General features: G+C 46.6%; 1 protein-coding gene across 2 annotated transcripts in view; it reads left to right on the forward strand.

Annotated features, from left to right (window-relative positions):
* Positions 1 to 25664, forward strand: part of CLASP1 (cytoplasmic linker associated protein 1) — a 1635412-nt gene that overhangs the window by 789199 nt on the left and 820549 nt on the right. For both annotated transcript variants that reach the window (XM_086957100.1, XM_086957101.1), the window contains exon 18: positions 7286 to 7335. In XM_086957100.1, coding sequence (XP_086813226.1) covers positions 7286 to 7335 — 50 coding nt within the window. The remainder of the gene's footprint in view (positions 1 to 7285; positions 7336 to 25664) is intronic.

The following is a 25664-nucleotide window of genomic DNA, read 5'->3' on the forward strand; positions in this document are numbered from 1 at the left end:
CAAGGTCAGATTACAGATCTGGTGTTGGTAAACGACCGGACGTATCGCTCTCTGAAGTGGTGGAACACAGAAAACATTTCCAAGGGACGGTCGTTCCTAGAGCCAATTCCACAAGTAATAATAACAGCGGACGCATCGCTCTCCGGATGGGGAGCGCATATGGACAGATACACAGTACAGGGGAAGTGGAGTGTGCAGCAAAAGAAACTGCACATCAACTACCTAGAACTATTAGCAATATTTCTAGCACTAAAAGCTTTCCAAATGCAAATAACAAACAAGGCAGTCCTGATCAGAACAGACAACATGACTGCAATGTATTATATTCAAAAACAGGGGGGGGACACACTCTCTCCAACTGTCCAAACTAGCACAGGACATATGGAGATGGGCCATTCCTCAAAAGATCTACCTGTTAGCGGAACACCTACCAGGAATTCAAAATCAAATAGCAGACATCCTAAGCAGACAGTCAGAACAAGTTCACGAATGGGAGCTGCACGACCAAATACTACAGCCATTCTTCCAAAAATGGGGGCAACCAGAGATAGATCTGTTTGCAAATCATCAGAACGCAAAATGCAAACAATTCGCATCCAGGTACCCACACCAAAGGTCCCAGGGCAATGCACTGTGGATAAATTGGTCCAACAAATTTGCTTACGCGTTCCCTCCTCTACCACTAATTCCATTACTGGTGAGGAAACTGCAGCAACACTCAATGACAATGATACTAGTGGCACCCACGTGGGCAAGACAGCCGTGGTTCACCACGCTGCTACAACTCTCACAAGTACCACATCAAAAGCTAAGGTTATTACCCATGCATCTTACACAGAACCATGGAGAAATAATGCACCCAGATCCCAAACAACTGAACCTAGCGATCTGGCTCCTGAGGTCATAGAGTTTGGGTATTTAGATTTACCACCAGAATGCATGGAAATCATTAAACAGGCAAGACGTCCTACCACCAGAGCATGCTACGCAGCAAAATGGAAGAGGTTTGCTATACACTGTAACAGTAAGCACATCAACCCTCTGGACGCATCCACTAAACAAATCATTTGCTATTTATTACACTTACAGCAATGTAACCTAGCATATACCTCTATCAGGGTTCATCTAGCAGCCATAGCGGCGTACCTACAAAACAGGCAACACCTGTCACTGTTTAAAGTACCAGCAATTAAAGCTTTCATGGAAGGACTCAAAAGAGTCATTCCACCAAGAAGACCACCTTCCCCAGTCTGGAATCTCAACATAGTGCTTACCAGACTAATGGGGCCACCCTTTGAACCTATGCATAGGTGTGAAATACAATTCCTCACATGGAAGGTGGCCTTCCTCATAGCTATCACGTCACTTAGAAGAGTAAGTGAACTGCAGGCTTTTACGATTCAAGAACCATTTATGCAGCTACACCAAAATAAAGTGGTTCTTAGAACAAACCCAAAATTCTTACCAAAGGTTATTTCAGCATTCCACATCAATCAGTCAGTGCAATTACTGGTTTTCTTTCCAAAACCACAAACAGTAGCGGAAAGAGCCCTACATACACTGGATGTTAGGAGGGCCATATTGTACTATATAGAAAGAACACAAACTTTCAGAAAGACAAAACAGCTATTTGTTGCATTTTCTCCCACACATAAAGGCAATCCCATCTCCAAAGCGGGCATTGCCAGATGGATTGTAAAATGCATTCAAATATGCTACTTAAAGGCAAAGAGAACATTAACTGTTCCTCCTAGAGCTCACTCTACACGTAAACTAGGAGCATCTATGGCATTTCTGGGAAACATGCCACTAGATGACATATGCAAAGCGGCTACCTGGGTTACACCGCACACCTTCACAAAACACTATTGTGTAGATGTGCACACAACACAACAAGCTAGAGTGGGACAAGCAGTATTAAAAACATTGTTTCAGACAGTTGCAACAGACACGGGCGACCACCGCTAGGGAGAGAACTGCTGTATAGTCTATTCATAATGTACCATCTGCAGCCCATTCATAATGTACCATCTGCAGCCCATATGCCTCGAACGGAATATGCTACTTACCAGTATGCATCTGTTCTTGGCATAGAGGGCTGCAGAGTGGTACATGCCCTCCCAGCCTCCCCGGAAACCTGTGTCTGTTCCAACATTATCTTATTTAGATACACTTACATGGGCATTCTTATCTGTATTCTACTATACTACTACATCTAACCCTACTATGGCAAAACAATCTAAGGATGGAGCCGATGCCCATGCGCACTACCAACTAAGGGAGGAGTCACCAAGATACAAAAGACTCTCCAAGAGAAAAACAAAGTGCAATCATCCGAGCCCAACACCAGATGGCGATCTATTCATAATGTACCACTCTGCAGCCCTCTATGCCAAGAACAGATGCATACTGGTAAGTAGCATATTCCTTACTTTTCAGAGAATCTTCAGTGCTTTTCAGTGTTGGGGGCATTCAGGTTGCATACCTGCAAACTTGATTGGTGACAAAAAAGATATATGGCATAGAGCCCCCTAGAAGGGAAGTTGGGCATTGCAGCAATGCACAACGAGGACCATGACCCGATCATGAAGCATGCCACCCTTGGGTGAGTGAGGACTTGTGCTCTATTGAGCTCACGCTTACATTGACCTAGTTTCATCCAGATATTTAATGTACTATCTAGGATTCTCAATTAATTGTATTTGCAGGTTCAAAATAACACCCTTTCCTTGGGATATGCATGCAGGAATGCAGACCAAATATATAAGGAAGAGAAAGACCAAATTATTCTTAGGCCAGGTACGTCTCAATAATTATCTGAGAACTTGTTCACCAAATAAATGTAACTATGAGTTCCACAAACTAAAGAGAAGTTATAGGACAGAAGACTGCTTCACTTCATAAATAAATGAGGCACTTGAAGAATAGGTTTGGCCTCATTTAGACTTGAGTGACCAATGCCATACTCAATTTTCAGTGGTTTTGGAATCTTCCTTGGGGCTGTTCCGTCTCTGGAGAAGAACCAGTTTTTTGGGCCACTCGATTTTCTACAATAGATTCCTCTAACTTATAGACTTTCAGTAAAGCCTTGTTCGATGTTTTCAAGATAATTCTTCTGCCCTATGGTAGCCCTCTGCAGCTGTCATAATAGTACTTTATTTGAGTACATGTGCACTAGCGATCCCTTTCCTGGAAGTAGACTGTGGTGTTATGAGTTCAGGAAACTACAGCACACAGAAAAAGTGAGCTACGGTGACGCCATGGAAGTCTATTGTCTTGATTGCAATGTTGGTTTAGAGAGTCTGTTGACAAATGCTATTTTCAAGGATGCCAAGAAACAAGTGGTTGACTCCAAAGACAGGCAGAGCATATACTGGTGCCACATAAATGTGTCCCTTTGGAGACTCTTTCGGCTCAAACTCAGATGTTTTAGTGGTCGGACAGATCCATCATTAGCAAGATGAGAATGATAACTGTGAAGCCAACATTTTACTGCCTCACCTGGACTCTGAAATGGGTTTATACTGTAGTTTACAAGATGTTGGCCAGAGACTTCCCCTGAAGTTGATCTACAATATCCTTTTGGGCCCACCTTTGCAGCATTCATTAAGTAAAGCAGCAAGCATAGCTGGCATGAACACAATCTGAAAGCTTTTTTATCACAGACATTTTATGGCTGTTGAATGAATGCCTGTTAGGTTAGGGTAATCTTTAAAGATAAAATTCTGGACCATGCATTAGCAGCTTTGGAGAAGCCATACTGCACATCTGCAGTCAGTAGACTGTTCCTGTTCTGGCATCATTTGACACCATGTGATCCAAAACCTTCTGACATCCCCATCTGCTTTAATCAAGTATGAAGCTGAATGCCTTGCAATCTACTCCCACACTAGGAATACTAGAAGGTTGGCTCTCTCAATGTAAATCTTGTGCCACATGTATCTTAGCACTTATAAAAAAAGGAATTGCTTGCTGTATTCCAGCCAGGTATACCGACGCTTGTGGGAGATGTGGGCCATAGTGACTTAAAGTCTCAAATTCTTTAAGAAAGGTACATTATTCACTGCTAATCAAGGGTGGTAAGAAGGCATTCAAATACATACTTAATATAGGCTTGAACACAGAAGGCACAGTGGTGACATCTGTGAATACTATGATCATAATAAGGAGCTATATACAAAAGTGGCGTTAACTGTGAGTGGGAGCTTAACAACAAAGTTTTCAGTGTTGTTTTGTGGGATTGGATTTGGCCCTACTGATTCAGAAATTAGTAAAAAAAAATGTTTCTTCTTTTTCTTTCCATGTGTGAGATCGCTGTGGCATTCTTTCCAGATGGAACCTAGCCTTGCCCTGTTTTAGTGTTACACCTACACTGTCTTTCTGAGAGCCTTTCAGAAAGTAAGATCAAACAAAGTATGAGTGATCCTGCTCACTCCAGATTGGACAAGCAGGATCTGGTATGTAGCAGATCTATTGGTCACCCTTGGAGACTCCCCTTAAAGGCAGGTACTAAAAGAGTTGATACACTCCCATCATCCTTATTCATTATGGTGCCATAAGATTTACACTTGACATTACTTTTTTCATAATTCCTTCTTGTGAGATGCAAGCGTCACCTTGTCTCCTTGCTCTGAACATGTTTTTCATATTACTCTTCCTTCTGCTATGAAAGTAGGTGAAAGTTTGAGAATGCCAAGTGATTTTGCCATGTTATATGGCACAGAACGATTCAGAAAAGGGGGTGGTGATGAACAGAGTGTCTGAATTAAGCAGACCACTCTTACCCAGTCCAAAGATCAGGGCTTGATCCATCACCGTTATTTATCTCACTGCACCATCCCAGTTCAGAACCTGGCTATATGCAAATCAGTCTGTCCCTGGCCCAGTGCATCATGGGAACAGGGCAGACTAAACTACCAAGCCAATTCTTCACCAGAAAGGAGACAAGCTACCGGGGACCGTTTTCTGGCATTTCAGCCGTCTTCTGCCCGGCTTGCTTGAATCCTGATGGTGCAGTGAGAAAGGGACTCATGTCTGAGTATACCCTGCCACACCTATTGTGGCCAAAAACGATTCAGAAATGGGGGTGGTGATGAACAGAGTGTCCGAATTAAGCAGACCACTCTTACCCAGTCCAAAGATCAGGGCTTGATCCATCACTGTTATTTATCTCACTGCACCATCCCAGTTCAGAACCTGGCTATATGCAAATCAGTCTGTCCCTGGCCCAGTGCATCATGGGAACAGGGCCGACTAAACTACCAAGCCAATTCTTCACCAGAAAGGAGACAAGCTACCGGGGACCGGTTTCTGGCATTTCAGCCGTCTTCGGCCCGGCTTGCTTGAATCCTGATGGTGCAGTGAGAAAGGGACTCATGTCTGAGTATACCCTGCCACACCTATAGTGGCCAAAAACAATTCAGAAATGGGGGTGGTGATGAACAGAGTGTCTGAATTAAGCAGACCACTCTTACCCAGTCCAAAGATCAGGGCTTGATCCAACACCGTTATTTATCTCACTGCACCATCCCAGTTCAGAACCTGGCTATATGCAAATCAGTCTGTCCCTGGCCCAGTGCATCATGGGAACAGGGCAGACTAAACTACCAAGCCAATTCTTCACCAGAAAGGAGACAAGCTACCGGGGACCGGTTTCTGGCATTTCAGCCCCTTTTCTGAATCATATGGCACAGAAGGCAACTCTGAGCTTATTTCCCCTTCCTCATACATCGAAGGGACAAAGCCTCTGAACAGAATTGACCTGATGATGGTGCATACTTTTTGGTTTACAGGACAGGAGATTTCAGACTTCCTGACCAGTTATTTGGAGGGGTTGCCGGTAAAAGAAAATGAAAGGTAGTTCTGTAGTGTACCATATCTCTTTGGATATTTGTTTGAATTTAAATATGTTAGACCTGGCCATAGATCAACCTAAAGGATAGCAGGGCAGCTACGTCAGTATCTAGTAGTAGAGTGAAGGCAGTGCATATTTGGCAGTTATCAGTGTGGTCATCCTGCATACCATTAAAGGGTACTATTGCTTAGATTTACATTCGAGAATTTACGGTGTATTCACCAGGACTCCAAAAATTCCCTATGTGGATGAGATGTTGTTTCCCTTTGACCTGCCTTTTGGTGTTTGACATTGCTATTGGAGTCATTCAAAGGTAAGCAGTGAGCTGGCAGAAGTATCCATCAGAAGAAGTAGTTACCTTTGGTAATGCTTTTTCATGACGAATATTATATTTTCCTGCAGATGTCTCATTACCTTCCTATCTTCATGGTGTCAGGAAATATCACTAGTTTAGGGATCTAAGTTCTCTTTTTGAATATATTCTTTCCTAAGCGGGTGTCATATGTTTTCAAAATCCCTCTGTGAACTACCGAAAACTGGATGGATCCACTGACACAAGTATAGGTGGTACCTTTATGTTTCTGCTATAGCCTATTGCGTAGAGTCCAGCAGACTTGTAGGTAGTTTAAACCTTCACAGCACCATTTACTCCTGCAAGGAAGCTACTGAAACATTTTTTCCAGTTCTGATCAGATGCCTGTAGAATATTCAAAGAAGAAGAAATGTAAAAAAAAAATGCAGTTTTCAACAAAAAATCGATTGTAAGTATGTAATTCTTTAAGGCTAGGTCTAGGCTGCTACTGTTGGTGAGGTAACCTGACCCCTTCAGATTAATAAGCATGGAGTTTACTGCTGTTATACGCTTAATTCATTATGGTTGTAATGCAGTCTTAAAGCTGCCGTACTACAAAAAGTATATTTTGTAACAAAAACAGTATTTCATGTAAACTATTGGCATGTTTTTCATAACTGTAATCATTGTCATGTTTCCAGTTATTCCCTGGTAATATATCAAGGAGTTAAGCATAAATATTCCCGTTTGAATAAGATAATGTTATTCATAAAAGGTATTTTCTTAAAAAGCTAATCCTATTTGGGAAGAAAATTTGCCAAGGGCCCACGCCAACTTTGGAGGAGCGAAGACCCAGGCAGCTTAAAAATGTTGCCTTATTAGTAGTACTGCTGCTTTAAGTTACAGGAATTTGCCATCCACTGTGCCAATTGCATGCTTTGTCTATAGTTCACCAAACCCATCTGCCTGGGTTTGATTGCTGGATCCACTGTAATAATTAAACTTATATTTCTCTTACATGCTGTCTCTGGCCAGATGCTGGATCCACAGGAATAACTTTGTGTATATTTCTCTTACATGCTGTCACCGTTCAGATGTGGGATCCACTGTAATAACTATATGTATATATTTCCTCCCAGCCGTCCACTATCCGCCAAACGAAGTCCAACTGGAAGTACAACGTCGAGAGGTAAGGCCTGAAACATGGGTTAAGGAAGGCCCTAAAACACAATGGTACGATACAGTGATATATAGATGTGGCAATCATGTTCATTGGCCATTCATTGTGTTTTATGTGTCGTGATTATGAACACCAGTGTCGTGGGTATCCATTATAATTTTAAGTGGGGGTCACCCATCTCTATTGTGACTAGGCAAAGTATTATGTAGCAATAACATTGATTTCTTTACAGCAGAGTTGATGCCCCCCTTTATATCAACGTCACTCTGCACAATTTAATAGACTATATTTGCCAACAGAAAGTGGGTTGTTTGCAAAGTGTAGCTAGTACTGCAGTGAGGTTTGTGTCCTTAATCTACAGCATAAAATATTGCTGTTATTCAAGTTTAACATTCAGTATAACCTTTCTTTGTGTAGACGTTATAATTCTTCATCTGAAGAATTTTTGAGGTGAGAACCTCTCACCCTATGAAAAGTCTTTTACCAAGCAATATATTATGATAGCTCCAGCTTCCCAGATGTTAGTTCATTACGTTAAACCCATGAGCGAAACCTCTATGTTCGAGGCATAGGAGCTGTAGATCGCATACTTTTGCATAGATCGCCATCTGGTATTGGGCTGGATGTTTGCACTTTGTTATTGTATAAATCTTTGTAGTTACAAGATAGATGACTCCTCCTTTGGTTAGTAGTGCGCATGGGCATCAACTCCATCTCCAGATAGTTTTTTTCTGCCATCCGGTTCGGATGTGATTTGCTGCACACGGTTCGGTGTCGTTTCGATTCCCCTTCGACACGCAACGCTCTCACCACTCGACAGTATTGTTTCGATTGTGATCTCTCGACGCGTATCTATTTTACAAAGAGATTTTTGAGTCCGGTAGTCAATATGGGCCGTTAGGCCGATCGGCGGCATCAACCAGCATATGGAAAGGATTCCATTTAAAAAATGCAAGTGTTAGGCTAAATTCCCACAGACAGATCTCCACGAGGTCTGCAACCTTTGTCTCTCTCCAGAACACGGGAGTCGACACTGCCAGGCCTGTGATTATTTCAGGTCCAATAAGACTATACGTGATGGCCAGGCTCAACGTCACAAAATGTCCAGATCAACAGTCTTGGCACCGGAAAACATGTTCGAGGCAGGCCCGACAGTCCGGAACCGGAAACAGGAGATGAGCAAGCCAGCCTCTCCGAAGCCGATGAATCGGACTCAGAAGACCAGCTTGAAAAGCTCATGCAGCACCTTCCAGACCAATATGACACCAAGGCAAACAATCTCATACAAGAAGGAAAATTAATAGCAATAGATACTTCCAATGCCCTTGCCTTCCCCAATCCAGCCAGGATAGGCAGTATGCAAGCCCTCATAATAAAATTTCAACCGCAACACTCACTACCAGCTCGAGTGTTCATGCAGCTAATAGGGATGATGGCCTCTTGCATCTTAATTGTCCCTTACGCAAGACTCCAAATGCGTCTGTTACAAGAGTGTCTAGCACAACAGTGGAACCAAGCTCAAGGTCAACTTACAGATCTTGTGTTGGTGGACAGCCGCACATATTGCTCTCTGCATTGGTGGAGCACACAAAATGTTTCCAAAGGGGGGCCGTTCTTAGACCCGGTTCCACAAATAGTGCTAACAGCGGACGCATCGCTCACTGGCTGGGGAGCTTACCTCTTAAACCACCCCATTTAAGGTATGTGGACCCCGCAACAAAAATATCAATCACCTGGAGTTACTGGCCATATTTTTCGTCCTAAAGTCATTTCAGAAACATCTCGTAGGCAAAACTGTCCTCGTCCGGACGGACAATATGACAGCAATGTACTATATACAAAAACAGGGGGGGACACACTCTACAGCTTTCACGCCTAGCACAAAGCATTTGGAGATGGCCCATTCCTCAAAAGATATACCTCTTATTAGAGCATCTACCTGGGATACACAATCAAATTGTGGATCTTTTTACTCGTCAACTACAGCAGATTCACAAATGGGAACTTCATCTGCAAGCTCTTAATCCGTTTTTTCAAATGTGGGGCCACCAAGACAGAGATCTGTTTGCCACACATTTAAACACAAAATGCCCAAACTCTGCCTCCAGGTATCCAGGTATCCACACCCATTGTCCAAAGGCAATGTGATATGGATGAACTGTTCAGGCAGATTTGCGTACGCTTTTCCGCCTCTCCCGCTCATTCTGTTACTGGTGCACAAACTCAAATAACAGTCTCTCACAATGATCCAGGTTGCTCCAACATGGGCCTGACAACCATGGTTCACGACACTGCTAGAACTCTCAGTAGTTCTGCACCAAAAGCTGCACCTTTTCCCAAAGCTTCTCCCACAGAACCATGGAGAGAGAAGACCTCCAGAACCAGCTCAACTGAACCTACCGATCTGGCTCCTGAAGTGTTAGTTTGGTTACCTCAATCTCCCACCAGACTGTATGAACTTCATTAAAGAAGCTAGACGTCCTACCATTAGGGCAAACTATTAAGCTTAATGGAAACGATTTGTTATTTACTGCAACAACAACACCTTCAATCCACTAGATGCTTCAACTCAAAACATTATCTGTTATCTCCTGCATCTACAAAGATGTAATCTGGCATACACATCCATACGATTACATCTTGCTGCTACAGCAGCTTACTTACAAAACAGACAACACTTGTCATTGTTTAGGGTACCTCCCATCAAAGCATTCATGGAAGGCCTTAAAAGGATAATTCCTCACAGAATTCCACCCTCTCCAGTATGGAATCTAAACGTTGTCCTTACTAGGCTCATGCGTCCCCCATTTGAACCTTTACATAAATGTGAGTTGCAGTTCCTCACATGGAAAGTGGCTTTCCTTGTGGCCATCACATCTCTAAGAAGAGTAAGTGAACTCCAGGCATTAATCGTACAAGAACCATTTTTGCAACTACATCACAACAAAGTGGTTCTTAGGACAACCACTAAATTCTTACCTAAAGTAGTTTAAGCTTTCCACCTGTTAAGCTCCCAGTATTTTTCCCTCAACCAGACTCAGTAGCTGAACGGGCTCTTCATAATCTTGACATCAAAAGAGCTAATCTTTACTACATTAAAAGGACAAAAAGTTTCAGGAAAACTAAACAACTTTTTGTAGCTTTCTCACCACCACTTAAGGGCAATCCTATATTAAGAGCTGGAATTGCCAGATGGATCATTAAATGCATTCAAATATGCTACTAAAAAGCAAAGCGTACATTATCTATTCCCCCTAGAGCGTATTCCACACGCAAAATAGGGGCATTTATGGGATTCTGTGGAAACATTCCCATGGATGACATTTGCAAAGCCGCAATATGGTCTACACCGCACACTTTCACAAAACACTACTATGTAGATGTGTGGGCAAATCAACAAGCTAGTGTGGGCCAGGCTGTACTAAGAACACTTTTTCAAGCTACTGCAACACATACAGGTAGCCACCGCTAATGGGGTAACTGCTGTATAGTCCATGCAAAAGTATGCGCTCTACAGCTCATATGCCTCCAACGGAAAATGCTACTTACCAGTATTCATCTGTTCTTGGCATGTAGAGCTGTAGATTCGCATACGCCCACCAGCCTGCCTGGACACCTATATGTGTTACAGTACTATCTTACTTAGATACATTACACATAGACATCTTTTCTAGTTCTAACTCCATCATCACCCTTTATGGCGAAAACAATCTGGAGATGGAGTCGATGCCCATGCGCACTATTAACCAAAGGAGGAGTCACCTATCTCGTGACTAAAAAGACTTCTACAATAACAAAGTGCAAACATCCAATCCCAACACCAGATGGCGATCTATGCAAAAGTATGCAGATCTACAGCTCTACATGCCAAGGACAGGTGCATACTGGTAAGAAGCATTTTCCTTTTTCTCCTTTTGATAGATGGGTCTGGAATGCTTTAGGGTACCCATTCTTTGTATGTCAATTCACAAGTGGGACCATGGATTCAGAAAAGCAGGCGTCCTTTATGTAATGTTGATAACAGTGTCTCTTGGTAACTTTCCAACATACAGAAAGGAGCTAGTTATTGCTTTGACATCTGTCTTTACCTGTGTTACCGACCTATTTCAGTTTACATGATGAGCTATTTCCAAAATTGTGAGGCTTTTTCTATATCTTTTCAAGGGTTACTTTGCTAATTTCAGAGTGTTTGTGCCTCTGAAAATAGTTTGAAACCTTTAAGCTGACCCTGAGCTAGTATAAGTGGGAAACCCTGGACAGTCTTTGGTCTATTTCTTTTGGGGTGAAACCAATATGTTCGAGGCATGTGAACTGTAGATCTCATGCTTTGCATACTCCTGCAATCTAGTGTAGGGTGTGGATGTTTGCAAGTTGTTTTTCTTCGAAGAAGTCTTTACAGCCATGAGGTAAGGTTACTCCTCCTTTTGGTTATAGTGCACATGGACATCAACTCCATTATTAGATAGTTTTTTTCCGCCATCGGGTTTGGACGTGTATTGCTGCAGTTCAGTTTGAAACTGTTCTTCGGGTTCCCCTCGGTGTGAAATCCACTCTACCCACGTCGGTATTGTTTCATACGTGTATCCCACTTCTCCGCATATCATATTGGTAGAAGAAATTTTCGGTTTTGATCGGAAGACTCGTGGAAGGTCGTCGGCCTCACCGTGTCGGTCCACCTTGCAGTCGATGAAACGGACTCTATTCAAATTCTGTCCTCTGTGCCACGCAGAGTATCCACGCACCGACTCTCACAAAGTGTGCAACTTGTGCTTATCTCCGTAGCACAACAAACAGGACTGCGGTGCATGCAGTTAGTTTTGATCGTAGAAAACACTCCGCCGTCATCTGGCTGGACGTCGTGAAATGTAAAGCCAGAACATCGAATACACGCCGGACATCTTCGGTGAATGGTCTGAGCAAGAAGAATTTGATGCACAAGGGGTCGAAGAAGAGCAGGAAGAACCTGTATCTATTCCGTAATCAGACTCCGAGATGGAAAACGACATACCACAAGGTTAACATCTCGAGAGTACTGTACACTCCTTGCTCCTAAATTCAATTCAGACCAAACAAAAGGCTTTGCTTCCACCTCCGGGCCACAGTCTGCACCAAGAAGATGTTTCTAATGCGCCGCTTCCCACCTCAGCACCGAAACACATCGTTAAGTCTTCTGGCTCGGGATCGAGTCGGCCAAAGTCTGGCACTGACCCGAAACCTTCAAGCTCAAAGCCGAAGACTGCTTTGGGGCAGAAACCCTCGACTTTGAAATCAAAAACTGCTTCAGATCCCAAACCTTTTGTGCCTAAAAGTCATTCCACCCCGGCACCGAAGTCCTCTGTGCTGAAACGGAAAAATGCTCCTTTGAAGCTGCAGGATCTGAATTTTGACGTCCCACTCCCAAATTGGACCCAAAACAAAAGTAACCTTACATTAATCCTGATACATGATATCCCCTTACCAAACTGCCTCAGAAGATGAACCTGAACCTGAGTCAGAGGACCTACTTTATGAGATTCCTTTGAAGAGGAAGAATGTCGGTACTAACCCGTCTCCTTTCTCCTCCTCCACCCCGTTCCCCTACACATTCACCACCTTTTTGAGCATTTGAAAATGTACTTATCACACCAACTAACTCTCCACCACCACCGCTTGATGATGATGGAGATGATGGGGATACTCATGTTCGAGGCATGTGGGCTGCTGAATTCATATCTGTGCATAGATCGCTGCCTAGTGTTGGGTCCGGATGATTGCATGTTATTGTCCTGGAAGAGTCTTTGAAGTATCACGAGATAGGTGGCTCCTTCCCTGGACTACAGTGCACATGGGCATCCTCTCCATCCTCAGATTGTTTTTTTCCGCCATTGGGTTTGGATGTACTTTCCTACACTCCAAGTTCGGAATTCTCAAACTTTCTGTAAAGGCCAAAAGGCCTTCGGTTCCGTCGGTATTGTTAAGCGCTCGGTACCGAGACACTTCGGAAACATCTATTGCACTCCGGTCGTCGAATCGGGCCTTGAGGCCTTCTCGACACCACGTGGACCGACCGTCGATGGAACGAAGTCCATTTAAATTCTGCCCGCAGTGCAACTCAAAGTTCCCGCACACGGATAAGCATCCCGTGTGCAACAAATGCTTATCTCCGGATCACAAGGAAGATAGTTGCCTAGCTTGTGCCCAGTTCCGGTCGAAAAAGACTACCCGGAATCAACGGGCAGCAAGGCAAGAAATGCAGAGGTCGGTGCCAGAACCAGACAACATCTTCGACGATGAGGAAGAACTAGGAAGCGCCGAAGAATCGGATCAAGACGAAGAACATTACTCGGAGCACGACTCCGAAAATTACTTCGAAGAGGACGAAGAAATCGTCGATCTTTAGGAATATGATCAAGACGACATCGTAGTAGTTGAAGACAACTCCGATAACGACGAGGGGCGAACCATGAGTAGACTGCCCCATATAGACACTGCACCAATATCAGAGACTCGGGTCGAGCCATCGCCAGTGGGCCTTAGCCAATATCTACACTTTCGTTCTACAGCCCCGCAGTACCGCCCGGCTAAGAACATATTCGAAAAGTTCTCTGAGACACGCCATACGGCGCCGGTTCCATTGAAACCGAAACTCGTCGACAACACCGTCTTCGGACCTAATGTCGTCGATCCAAAAGTAGTTAACGAAAAGGTCCTCGAGCCAAAGGCCGTAGTCCCAACACAACCCTCGAAGCCAAAGACCGTCGAGTCGACATCAAAGACAAAATCTGTCGAGTCGAGCTCGAAAACAAGAGCCGTCGAGTCCACCTCGCGGCCCAAACACGTCGATCCGACGCCAAGGCAAAAGCACGTCGAATCAACCTCTAAGCCAAAGCACGTCGAATCGAGCAAACAAGCCTCAAATATCGACAAAGGGAAAAACACTATCGACGAAAGTAAAAGGCCGACGCCCAAAACTAACGTCGAACGGAAAGTGAAACCTACTGTGGACAAAAACAAATCGGTCGAGCCGATGCCCCTCGATCCGAAAAAAGGCATCGAGCCGAAACCACATACACCTAAAGCACCTAAAGAGACTGTTGAACCAAACAAACCGCTCGGTCCGAAAAAGGTGGAGAAGCCAGCTAAGGACATCCAGCCGACAAAAAGTGTTGACAAACATCAAAAACCCGTCCAACCACCAAAAGCGGTCGAACCAAGTAAACCTACAGACCCAAAATCTGGCAAACCAAAAACTACGGCACCAAAGGCAAAAACTGTGGAGGATTTGCTAAATTGCAGCGTTGCACCTGCAACGCTGCAATTTAGCATATTCATCTATCAGAATACATTTAGCTGCATATCTTCAAAACAGCCAACAACTTTCACTATTTAGGGTGCCAGCAGTTAAGGCGTTTATGGAAGGACTCAAACGCGTAATTCCTCCAAGACACCCACCTTCACCGGTCTGGAATCTGAACATTGTTTTAACCAGACTTATGGGACCACCTTTTGAGCCACTACACTCTTGCGAAATACAATTTCTTACTTGGAAGGTGGCTTTCCTTATTGGCATTACTTCGTTTCGAGAGTTAGCGAGCTCCAAGCCCTAACTATTCAAGAGCCATTCATCCAAATGCATGCAAATAGAGTAGTTCTCAGAACAAACCCTAAATTCATGCCAAAGGTGGTATCCCATTTCCACATAAATCAAACCATTGAACTGCCAGTGTTCTTTCAAAATCCACAGACAGTAGCTGAAAGGGCTTTGCATACTCTAGATGTCAAAAGAGCTCTGCTATACTATATAGACAGAACTAAGGCATTTCAAAAAACAAAACAGTTGTTTGTTGCTTTCTCACCGCAACATAAAGGCAACCCTATTTCAAAATCAGGTATAGCCAGATGGATAGTTAAATGCATCCAAATATGTTATTTAAAAGCCAAACGCACCTTAACAGTTCCCCCCTAGGGTGCATTCCACACGCAAGCTAGTGGCATCCATGGCTTTCCTGGGTAATATTCCTTTACACGAAATTTGTAAAGCAGCCACATGGACAACCACACATACATTTACAAAACACTATTGTGTAGATGTACATTCAAAACAGCAAGCTGCTGTAGGACAGGTTGTTCTCAAAACTCTTTTCAGACTGCTGCGACTGACACAGGTAGCCACCGCTAAGGGAGATACTGCTATACATTCTATGCAGAGATATGAATTCAGCAGCCCACATGCCTCGAACGGAATATGCTACTTACCAGTATGCATCTGTTCTTGGCATGTAGGGCTGCTGACACTCATATTTTGGTGTGTTTCCCCTGTCTTTTTGGTCTGTCACCGGTTTTGACTGTTTTCGCTGGTATAGTGTCTCTGCGCTCTTTCTCACTGCTGCCCAGTGCTAAAGTACAAGTGCTCCTGTTGTAAATTGTTAGTATGGATTGGTGTTTCCATGATTGGAATATTTGATTTACTGGTAAGACCCTATTAAAGTCCACTGAGTATGCCAGGCCCTGCAAATCAAATGCTACCAGTGGGTCTGCAGCACTGATTGTGCCACCAACAGGGGTAGCCCTGAAAAGGTATTTTAGACCTGCCACTGCAGGGTCTGCGCGCAGATTGTAACGGCCATGTTGACTTGGCAAGTGCACCCCCTTGCCAGGCCCTAACCTTCCCTTTTCTTACATGCGAGTCACCCCTAAGGTAGGCCCAAGGTACCCCTGTGGGCAGGGTGCAGTGTATGTGAAAGGTAGGACATGCCCTGATGTGTGTGGTATTTATTTATTTATTTATTTTAAAGGTTTTCTATAGCGCTGGCTAGACCCAGAGGTATCGGAGCGCTTTACAGGAATGTGAGGGAGGTACAGTATACAAAAACACTTGATCACAGACATTGCAATAAGAACCAATATAACAAGAAAGCAGATAAATATAAAAGCTATTTACAAAAGAACTCCGTTGGGTAATTTGGGAAGTTCGAACTTAGCTTAGGGTAGGTGAGAGAGAAGAGATATGAGGGAGATACATGGAGTAGGAATTTAGGGGAGTAGAAAATGAGTGGAATATGGCTAATTGCAATGCGTATTATGATAATATATATATTTTTTAAATACCTTTCTTTCAAAAACACTGCAAGCTAAGCAACACGATGTCTCTATCAACGACTGTGATTTTCCATTAGTCATGTATACATTAAAACTTTAATTTCTGTCAAAACATCACAGATCTCTAAATGAAACCTTCACTTTTTCTCAGTTAATTTAACCCCTGTGTCACTCTAGAACCTTTCTGTAATTATTCTTTTTCACAATGATTAACAGCGCGCTTACCGTGACATGGTGATCTAAATACAAAATACGGATCTCAACTCTCTGTTCCCGCTTTTCAACACATTCAATATTCGTCAAGTGTCCCGGCACATTTTTGCGCGTAGTGGCTATAAGACCCAATTTAAACCTGCTTAGTCATTTATGACCCCTCTCACTCCTTTCAGGTGTGTAATCACATGTCCGGGTGTAAAGAATAAACTCAGCACCGGATTAGATCAGTATGGCGCTGGCTCTCGAGTTTTAACTTCACTGTGGATACTACATTTGCCAGAATGCCATTTGTATAGGTCCTACTCAAAACTTCACGCTTGGCAAAGCTACAGCCCCGACATAAAGATTTGACATTATGTGACTAACACAACACAGGCCGTATTTCTCTGTAAAACAGATCAGCATGCAGATTTCACACGCCCCCGTTTCCTATTAAAGCAACTTGTATTGCATAAATCTCAACATGACAATCAGTTTAGCTATTGTGTTGTTTCCATACTCATGGTGGTCTTTCATGCCCGGAAGCAAAACTCCTGTGACGATAATCATTATTCATATGGTGTTGACTTTTCATATTATATCAGTTCATTTTAAACATTCGTTACTCCTCTTTAATTCTTGGGTGCATCTCCTCGTTTAGGACGGAAATGTTCATTCAATGTACATTAGTAGTGGTGGGATGCACACCGGTGTACTCCATTATACAACCATGCTTAACTGCTTCAGACATATGTAGGCGTACAAGCTGGATTGGCGCTCCGCCCAATTGCCCTTGCAATGTAAAACAGACACACTGGGACCTTTTTAGATCCCTCTCCAGCTGCACAGCCATATCCGTGTCTGTTTTACATTACAAATTGCGGTTCCTTAAATGCAATGCAGGAAGCACCCAAGTTGTGCTATTTTGCCTTAAGAAATCGCAAATTACCACCAACTTCAAGTTAATTAGCGATTTCTTTGAAAAATGCACTTTTTTGCCTGTGGTGCATGTGCGCCACTTGTGCACAAATACATATTTCAGGGGTGCAACAGGGTGTCCTTTTGACACCCTTGCACCCTTGAAATTGTATTCGCAATTTGCGAGTACCTAATGGATGGTGGTGAATTACAGTGCATTTTGTTTTTCACTACTGAAAGGCTATCTGTCCGTAGAGTAGAATGGGAGTTTATTTATAACATCTTATGAATATATCTTTCCATTGGGACCAGAGAGGAAGATAATGTTTAGTATGCCTGAACTCAGAATGTTAAAATGCATCTTTTAGTGAGGGTGATTTTTACATTCTGTGTTTGAAAATAATACTTTTACAAAGTAGGTATTTACTTGTTTAGCCATCCATTATGCTTCGGCTAGGAGGTGTATTGACTGTCTGGCTTTGGAGTGACAGGGGCTGGGGATGTGCAGTCGCTCCGGAGAGTCTGGATGAGTCAGGGGTGGGCTGAATAGACCTGGGCTGCATTCAGAGTAGTGGGAGGATGTTTCGCTAGCATCTCAATAGGCTCTGTATGCATTTAGAGGGGTGGAAGGAGATTTCACTTGCGCCTGAAAGGGCCCTGTCTGCCTTTGACAATGCTATCTCCACCTCCTGTTTGGAAGCTGAGCTAGAAAGGACCAAACTGGTTTGGACTAAACGCAGACACTCTGCCTGAGAGAACAAAGGAATTTTGAGTAGAAGTATTGGGACCCAGACCCCAGAACTTTAGAACTCTTTTGGAACCAAGAAGACTGCCAAGAGGAAGAGCTGGAGAAGCTGTGAGGAGGGACTACCACTTTGGTGTGTGCTTTGCTGTGTTGGCTGGCTGTGGCTGCTTCTGTCTTGGGCAGTGAAAGGACTGGAATGAACTTTCTGCAAACTCCTTTTTTGTGAGTTTCTCCAAGGGCTTGCCCCCTGTTCAAGAAGTCTCAGCAATAGCAAAGACTTCAAGTTTATCTGTTATCAGCACTGGAAACTGTTTGTTTTGTGCTGCAACAGAAGAAAAAGCAACCCTACGCCATCCTGACAAAGCTGCTGATCTGTGTCTTGAAGGCACTGCAGAGGGCACCGCCGCACTTTGCACTGCAACTCTGGTCTCACCATCTACGCCACTTGACGCCGCTACTTGCACTACGATCTGTGGCCACCGCACTCCGCCTCGCTTCACGCCACCGCCACCGCTCCACACCGACGACTACTCCGCTGCTTGCGCCGTGGTTCGAGGGCACCGCTCGTAAGTTACATGGCGTACCGGCCTCCTCCCACACCGCCTTGGCCTACCGACGCCGGCTCCATCAGCTCCAGTTCGTCAGCCGACAACAGCGCTTCAGCACCGCAGCCGCTGCTTGCACCGTGACCTGCCACCACCGCAACGAGCACCGCATCACTTTGCACCGCAGCCCTGGTCCCACCGACGCTGCTGGACGAATGTCACTGAGCTGCTGTCTGCACCGCGACCTCAGGGCACTGCACGCCACACCACTGCACTTTACACTACAGCCCCTGCACCTGCCGGCGCTCCCGGCTCCAACGTGCGTGAATTCAAGGGCCCAACGACGCCTGCACCGACCTCCAGAACAGAAGCTTCCGGACGCCGGCTCTTTGGTGCTCATAGAAAGGTCTCAGATGCCCTGCATTTCTAAAGGTACTGTTTTACAGGTCTTCCTGACACCGTAGCTGTCCCGTGACTCTGCGGTCAGCCAAAACTGTTTGGATTTGTTGTTCACGATGCTGTGATAGCCCCAGACGGAGCAATCGACTTCAAGGAAATGTATTTGAAGTCTATTTTGATTAGTGAAGATTTTTAAGAACTGTATGGTGGATTTTTATCATTTTTGGTCTTGTTGGAAGTATATAAAAATATTGGATATTTTTCTAAACTGGTGAATCTGAAAGAGACACGTTAGTGATAGATTCCTTACCTTAGAATATCCCCAGGTGTCAGACTGGATCCGGAAATTTTTGCTTAGCAGTACCCCTGCGCATCAGTAGGTGGCGTCGTGCGGCACCGCATCCGTCGCTGGCATCGTATGCGCCGAGATGACGTCGTGGAGACTACTTAGGCGCCACCCATGCGCTCTGGCCTCAGTTCTTTCTTTTTCTGCTCCGAAAGTGCAGATCCGGATTGAGCATGTACCTCAGACTACTTTTTGAGACTTTTGTCTCCCCCTCTTGTTTCCTGGTGCACGTAGGGATGCCCGGCTTTAAGTCTTGTGGGTCGTGCCGCCGTAACATGTCGATGGCGGACCCCCACGATGTGTGCCTCTACTGCCTGGAGACCGACCACGACTGTCGGGAATGTCGAGCCATGGCCCGAAGGCCTTGCGGTAGCGGCGCCGGAAGTTGCTGGAGGTCCGGCACTCCTCTCACCGCCGCTCCAGTTCTACGGGCCGTTCACGGGACAGCTCGCGGGACCGGAGCCATCACTCCACGGGCTCTAAGTCGTCGCCTTCGGATTCCGGTAAGCAACACCATAAAAAGAAGTCGAAGAAGTGTGTTCGCTCTCCGATGTCCCCCTGTCGCTTCTCGGAGGCGGACGAGGGGGACATGGGCTCTGGAGCCGTGTAGTCCCGCCTACACTCTATACCCGGGTCCGTCGGCGACTCCCGAACAGATGCAAGAGTTTCTTGCTGCCATGGACCACCTCTTTAGGCCCGGGCTCCCGCCGGCATGTTTTCGGGCCCTGCGGTCCTGTGTCCAGATCCCGTTGGCCCGGCAGCACCACCACCGGCACCAGCGCTGGTGTCACAGGATCCTGCGCCGCCGGCCCTGGCGTCACAAGGTGCAGCGCCGCTGGCTCCGGCCCCGGTGCCACCCTTGCCTCCATCCCCGGCGCCGCCCCTGGCTCCCCCGCAGGTGCTGCACTGGGCGCAGTTTATTCCACCCCTGCCTCGGTTCTCGGACCATTTCGTTCCGGCCTGGGATCCGCATTGGGATACGGCGCCGCTTGCCACCTCTCCAGCTCCGGCCCTGCCGCCGCAGACGACTCCCTCTACTCCGGAGCCGGACGAGGACTGGGATGGCTCCGAGGACCCCCTTGCCAGGCAGTGTGACTCCGAGCAGGATGCGGGTGAGTTTGATGTGTCTTCTGACCACCTACTATGGAGGAGGGCGCTTCCTACATCGTGGTGCTGCATCGGGTTGCGGAAGGCTCTGCATCTCCACCTCCCTACGGTGGCCCTCAAGACCAAACTCCTTACGGAGGTGCTCCAGACGGTGCCTGCATCGTCTGAGCCGCTGCTCTCATTCAATGGGGCCCTCACCAAAGTCCTCTTGGGCACTTGGTTGCGACTGGCCTCAGGGGCACCAATGGATAAAAACGTCGCTAGGCGTCACCGCCCGGCGCCGGGTGATTCTGCCTTCTTGACCACTCCCCCCTGAGAGCCTGGTCATTCAGGCCTCGACATCGCAGAGTGCCTTTCCCACGGCTCCTCCGGATAAAGACTCTAAAAGGCTAGACCAATTTGGCAAGAGGTTGTTCTCCTCAGCCAGCTTGGGGTTGTGGTCGGTTATTACCGCCTGCTTGTTGGGCCGTTACTCCCACACAGTGTGGGATTCGGTAGCCGAGGTCTTGCCTCAGTGTTCTGAGGAGGTCCAGGCTGTCCTTTCCCAAGCAATTGCGGAAGGCAAGGATGCGGCGGAGTTTGCCATCAGTTGTGGTTTGGATACGCTGATTCGTTGGGCAGGGCGATTTCCATGTCTGTGGCGTGGCAGCGCATGCCTGGTTGCTTTCCACTTGGTTCTCACCCTATGTCCAGGGCTCGCTCATGGACATGCCCTTTGATGGCTCCCGCCTTTTTGGCGATAAGGCCGACAATGCCCTGGAGCGCTTTAAAAACTCCTGGGCCATGGCCAAGTCTTTGGGTCTTTCCACAAAGAACTCTGCCACGCCTGGATTTCGTTCCTTTCGTGGCCAGGGCAAGGGCACCCAGGTACGCTCCTCCATCAAGCCTGTGCAGAACCAGCATCAGAGCGGCCACAGATTCCCCAGGGGCGGGTCTGGTAACCAGCGAGTGGGTCAGTGCACCTCTACCCCCGCTGCCTCTGCTGCTAAGCCTTCCTAATCCAAGCTTCAGGGAGCAACCCACGCCGGTGGGTGGCAGGGTCCGCCACCACCACCGGCGCGAAATTTCATCATACAAGTGGGTGATGCAGATAATCTGCCTCAGTTACTCGCTCCCCTTTCTGTCCTCCCCTCCAGCCATGCCGCCTCTGTACCACCGCATGTCGGGAGATCATTTGGCTCTTCTCCGTCAGGAAGTCACTGCCCTCTTGGCCAAGGGGGTCATCGAGTGTGTTCCCGGTCAGGAAGTAGGGAGAGGTTGTGATTCCCACTACTTTCTGGTCCTCAAGAAGGACAACGGGGTCCCGCGCCCCATCTTTGGACCTCCGGGACGTCAATCGCTTCCTTCGGAAGGAGAAGTTCAAGATGCTGACTCTGGCTCAGGTCCTGGCTGCCTTGGACCCTGGAGACTGGATGGTAGCGTTGGACCTGCAGGATGCTTATTTTCACATTCCCGTCCTGCTGGCCCATCAGCGCTACCCGCGGTTCACGGTCGGCCAGGAGCATTTTCACTTTGCCATGCTCCCCTTACCAGTGTCCCTCAGGTGTTCACGAAGGTGATGGCGGTGGTCGCAGCTCATCTGCGCAGGTCTGGGGTGTCAGTCTTCCCCTACCTCGATGACTGGCTGTTGAAGGTGGACTCGCCCAAGGCAGTCGTCACCCACCTCCGGAATACAGCTGACCTCCTGCATTTGCTGGGGTTCTCAATCAATGTGCCCAAGTCGCACCTGAGTCCCTCTCAGAAGCTCCCATTCATCGGAGCGGTTCTGAATTCAACGCTGTTTTTCGGGTTTATCCTCCCGAGCAGCAAGTCCGGGATATTCAGGCTATAATTCCGCTCTTTCAGCCTCTATCCCGGGTTTCAGTCAGGATGACCCTACGGCTTCTGGGCCTGATGGCCTCCTGCATCCTGCTGGTGACGCATGCCAGATGGCATGTGCGGGCTCTGCAGTGGGACCTGAAGTTCCAGTGGGCACAGCATCAGGGCAACCTGTCCGATCACATCCAGATCTCGGAGGGCGCTGCATGACAGTTGTAGTGGTGGCTCACGAATCGTGATTGAGTCCGTGGCTCTTTTCCCTAACCGGAGCACACAGTGGTGACTGATGCGTCCCTCCTGGGATGGGGAGGCCACATGGGAAAGGCGGCGATCAGAGACCTCTGGTCTCCAGCGGAGTCCCGGCTTGCGCTGAAGGTATTCCTTCCCTATGTCCATGGAAGTGTAGTGCAGGTGTTCACGAACAACACCACCGCCATGTGGTATTGCAACAAACAGGGCGGGGAGGAGTCGTGGACCCTATGTCAGGAGGCTCTGCGCCTCTGGACATGGCTGGAACATCAAGGCATTACCTTTGGTTGTTCAACACCTGGCAGTTTCTCTGAATGCCAGGGCGGAGGAACTCAGCCGCCAGTGCATGGTGGATCACATATGGCGTCTAAACTCTGACGTGGCGCAAGGTCTCTTTCTGCAGTGGGGAGAGCCTTGGTTAGATCTATTCGCCTCCGAAGAGAACGTGCAATGACGTCAATTCTGTGTTTTGGAACTTCCAAAGACTTCGCTCGCTCGGAGACGCTTTTCGTTGCGAGTGGAGCTGCCGTCCACTGTACGCCTTTCCGCCTATACCACTTCTGCCCAGAGTGTTGAAGATCAGGCGTGACCGGGCCCAAGTAATTCTTGTGGCTCCGGACTGGGCTTGAAGGGTATGGTATCCCGAGCTACTCAGTATGAGCATTGATCCCCCGATCCATCTGCCTCTTTGGGAGGATCTTCTGTCACAGCAGCAGGGGACGGTCCTCCACCCGAACCTATCCAGCCTCCACCTCCATGCATGGAGATTGAGTGGCAACAGTTGACAACTTTTGATTTTCTTCCTGAAGTCCGTGATGTCATTCTGGCAGCAGTGGCGGCTGGTGACATTTGAAAGTGGTGTTGCAGAAACTTTTTTCGTAGTGCACCGTGGCGAGCGAGAGCAGCGAGTGAGCCCTAACGTCTTAAGCAGGGTTGGGGGGGGGGGATGTACCCCGAGAAAATTTTGAAAAAAGAGTGGGTAAAGGGTGCATTTTCAAGCAAATTTGAGAAGCAAGCAGGTTAATAGGGCAATGGTTTCCGAAGCTAGGACCTGCCAGTGCCACGCACCTCTGAGCAATATACATGCTGTGTTGCCCTCCTCGAAGCCTTCTGTGACAGGGTACACTGCCCTACTGTGACTCCTGTATCGCGGACTCCTGATAAAATGTGCCTACTGCAGCAGGGCACAGAACCCCCTGTCTGTGTTTCAGGCAGCAGGGCACACCGTCCCTCTGTGCCTCCCGAAAGAGGACACTGTGCTCTGTGTCTTGTGCAGCAGGGCAAACTGCCCTCAGTGCCTCTTGAAGCAGGACATATTGTACCTCTATTCCTCCTGCAGAACAGTCTACCGGCCTAACTTTGTAGCTTGACACACTGTCCGTCGGTCTCTTGCAGGAGAACAATCTACTGGCCTCTCTTTACGGCACTGCGCACTGCCCTTCTGTGGCCTGCCAATGCCTGGATCAGTGGAGCACAGTGTCCCTCGGTGTCTCAGCAATATCAGACACTACCCCCTCTCTTTACCTCCAATGCAAACTGCCTCTGCAGGTGAGGGCACACTGTCTCTCTGTTGCTTCTTTGGAAATACACACCTCCTGTAAACAGTGTCCACCCTGAGAACAGTGCAACTACATAGCCCCTGCCCTACACCCCGCCAAATGGGCTTTCTCCCCTTCTTGTCTTTCTGGTAAATCCCCTCCGAATTCAGAGCCTGCTGTTTGAGCACCTAAGTCATAGGGCACATATATCAAGGAGCACATGTCATTAAACACATACAGCTGGAAGCATTTATCTCATGAAGCAGATATGTCCAGGCGTGTATGTCTTGGGAACACATATCCCAGGGAGGATATGTCCCCGCCTGCTATATGCGTTTCTACTCTCCACTATGACCATTTATTTACTGTGTTCCTCTCTGAATGTCCAAAGATCTCCTCAGCAATGGTAAGGTGACCCCTAGTCCCTACGCCCTTTTCTGTTCTCTGTGCTTAACTCCCACCATTCATCCCGACACATCCTGCTCTCAGACCTAGCTGGGGCTGCTGCTGGGCAGACACGCTCCGTGTCTGTGGCCTGCACACCACTTCTCAGGCTCCCTGCCTTATTAACACTGAGATCTTGTTCCCTGAGTGCCGGTGACACTGGTGTTCACTGACATTTACTCCCCTTGCCAACTCTAAATGCTAGAACAGGAGGCGGTGCTTACCAGTGAAAGGAACACACCCCAGTGGTTAGCGACCACATAGCCATGCAAACTGCATCTTTCACTCATGAACCCATCTAATTAGCATACATTAAACAAGCACTCGGCTGATTGCACAGCCGTTGACATGTAAACTTGCATGGCTCGTCACAACCTACCTGTCAATCAAAGGAGAAGTTGCACACCAACAGTTCCCAGTGAGGCCCGAATTGCACTTAATGCATGTGCCCAAGTTCTTCTCCCATGATGATTTAACATCATAAATGCGTATACACTGAATACAATACTCTAATTTATCACTTGAAATAACTGAACACCAAGCGTTGCCCTTTGTTGTTTAACAGGGAAAAGGAGACATTTAGTAGCTGAGATGCACAGTGTGCCATAGAGAAACCTGGGCTTAAATCCTGGCTTCCACATACGCCCGAACTGTGTGATCTTAGGCAGTCACTTTCCTTCAATAAGCATAGCTTTCCGTAATAGTCACATTCGACAGCACATCTAAGTAATGCTGTTCAAGATTTGCTCTACACAAACGCACCACATGACAAACTGTCTTTTCTTGGTTCACTAATGGCATCAGGACATTGGGGCTCTTATGGATGTTTCTAAATCATGTTAGAAATGATTACTTATAATAACTGCCACTGAATGCAGTGATATAATGTAATTTAGTATATTGAAACACGTGCTGAAGAAATAATGATTTTTTTTTAAATTTAAAGAGTCTTTGTC

The sequence above is a fragment of the Lissotriton vulgaris genome, chromosome 2_1 (assembly GCF_964263255.1).
Source record: "Lissotriton vulgaris chromosome 2_1, aLisVul1.2, whole genome shotgun sequence".
NCBI classification, from domain to species: Eukaryota; Metazoa; Chordata; class Amphibia; order Caudata; family Salamandridae; genus Lissotriton; species Lissotriton vulgaris.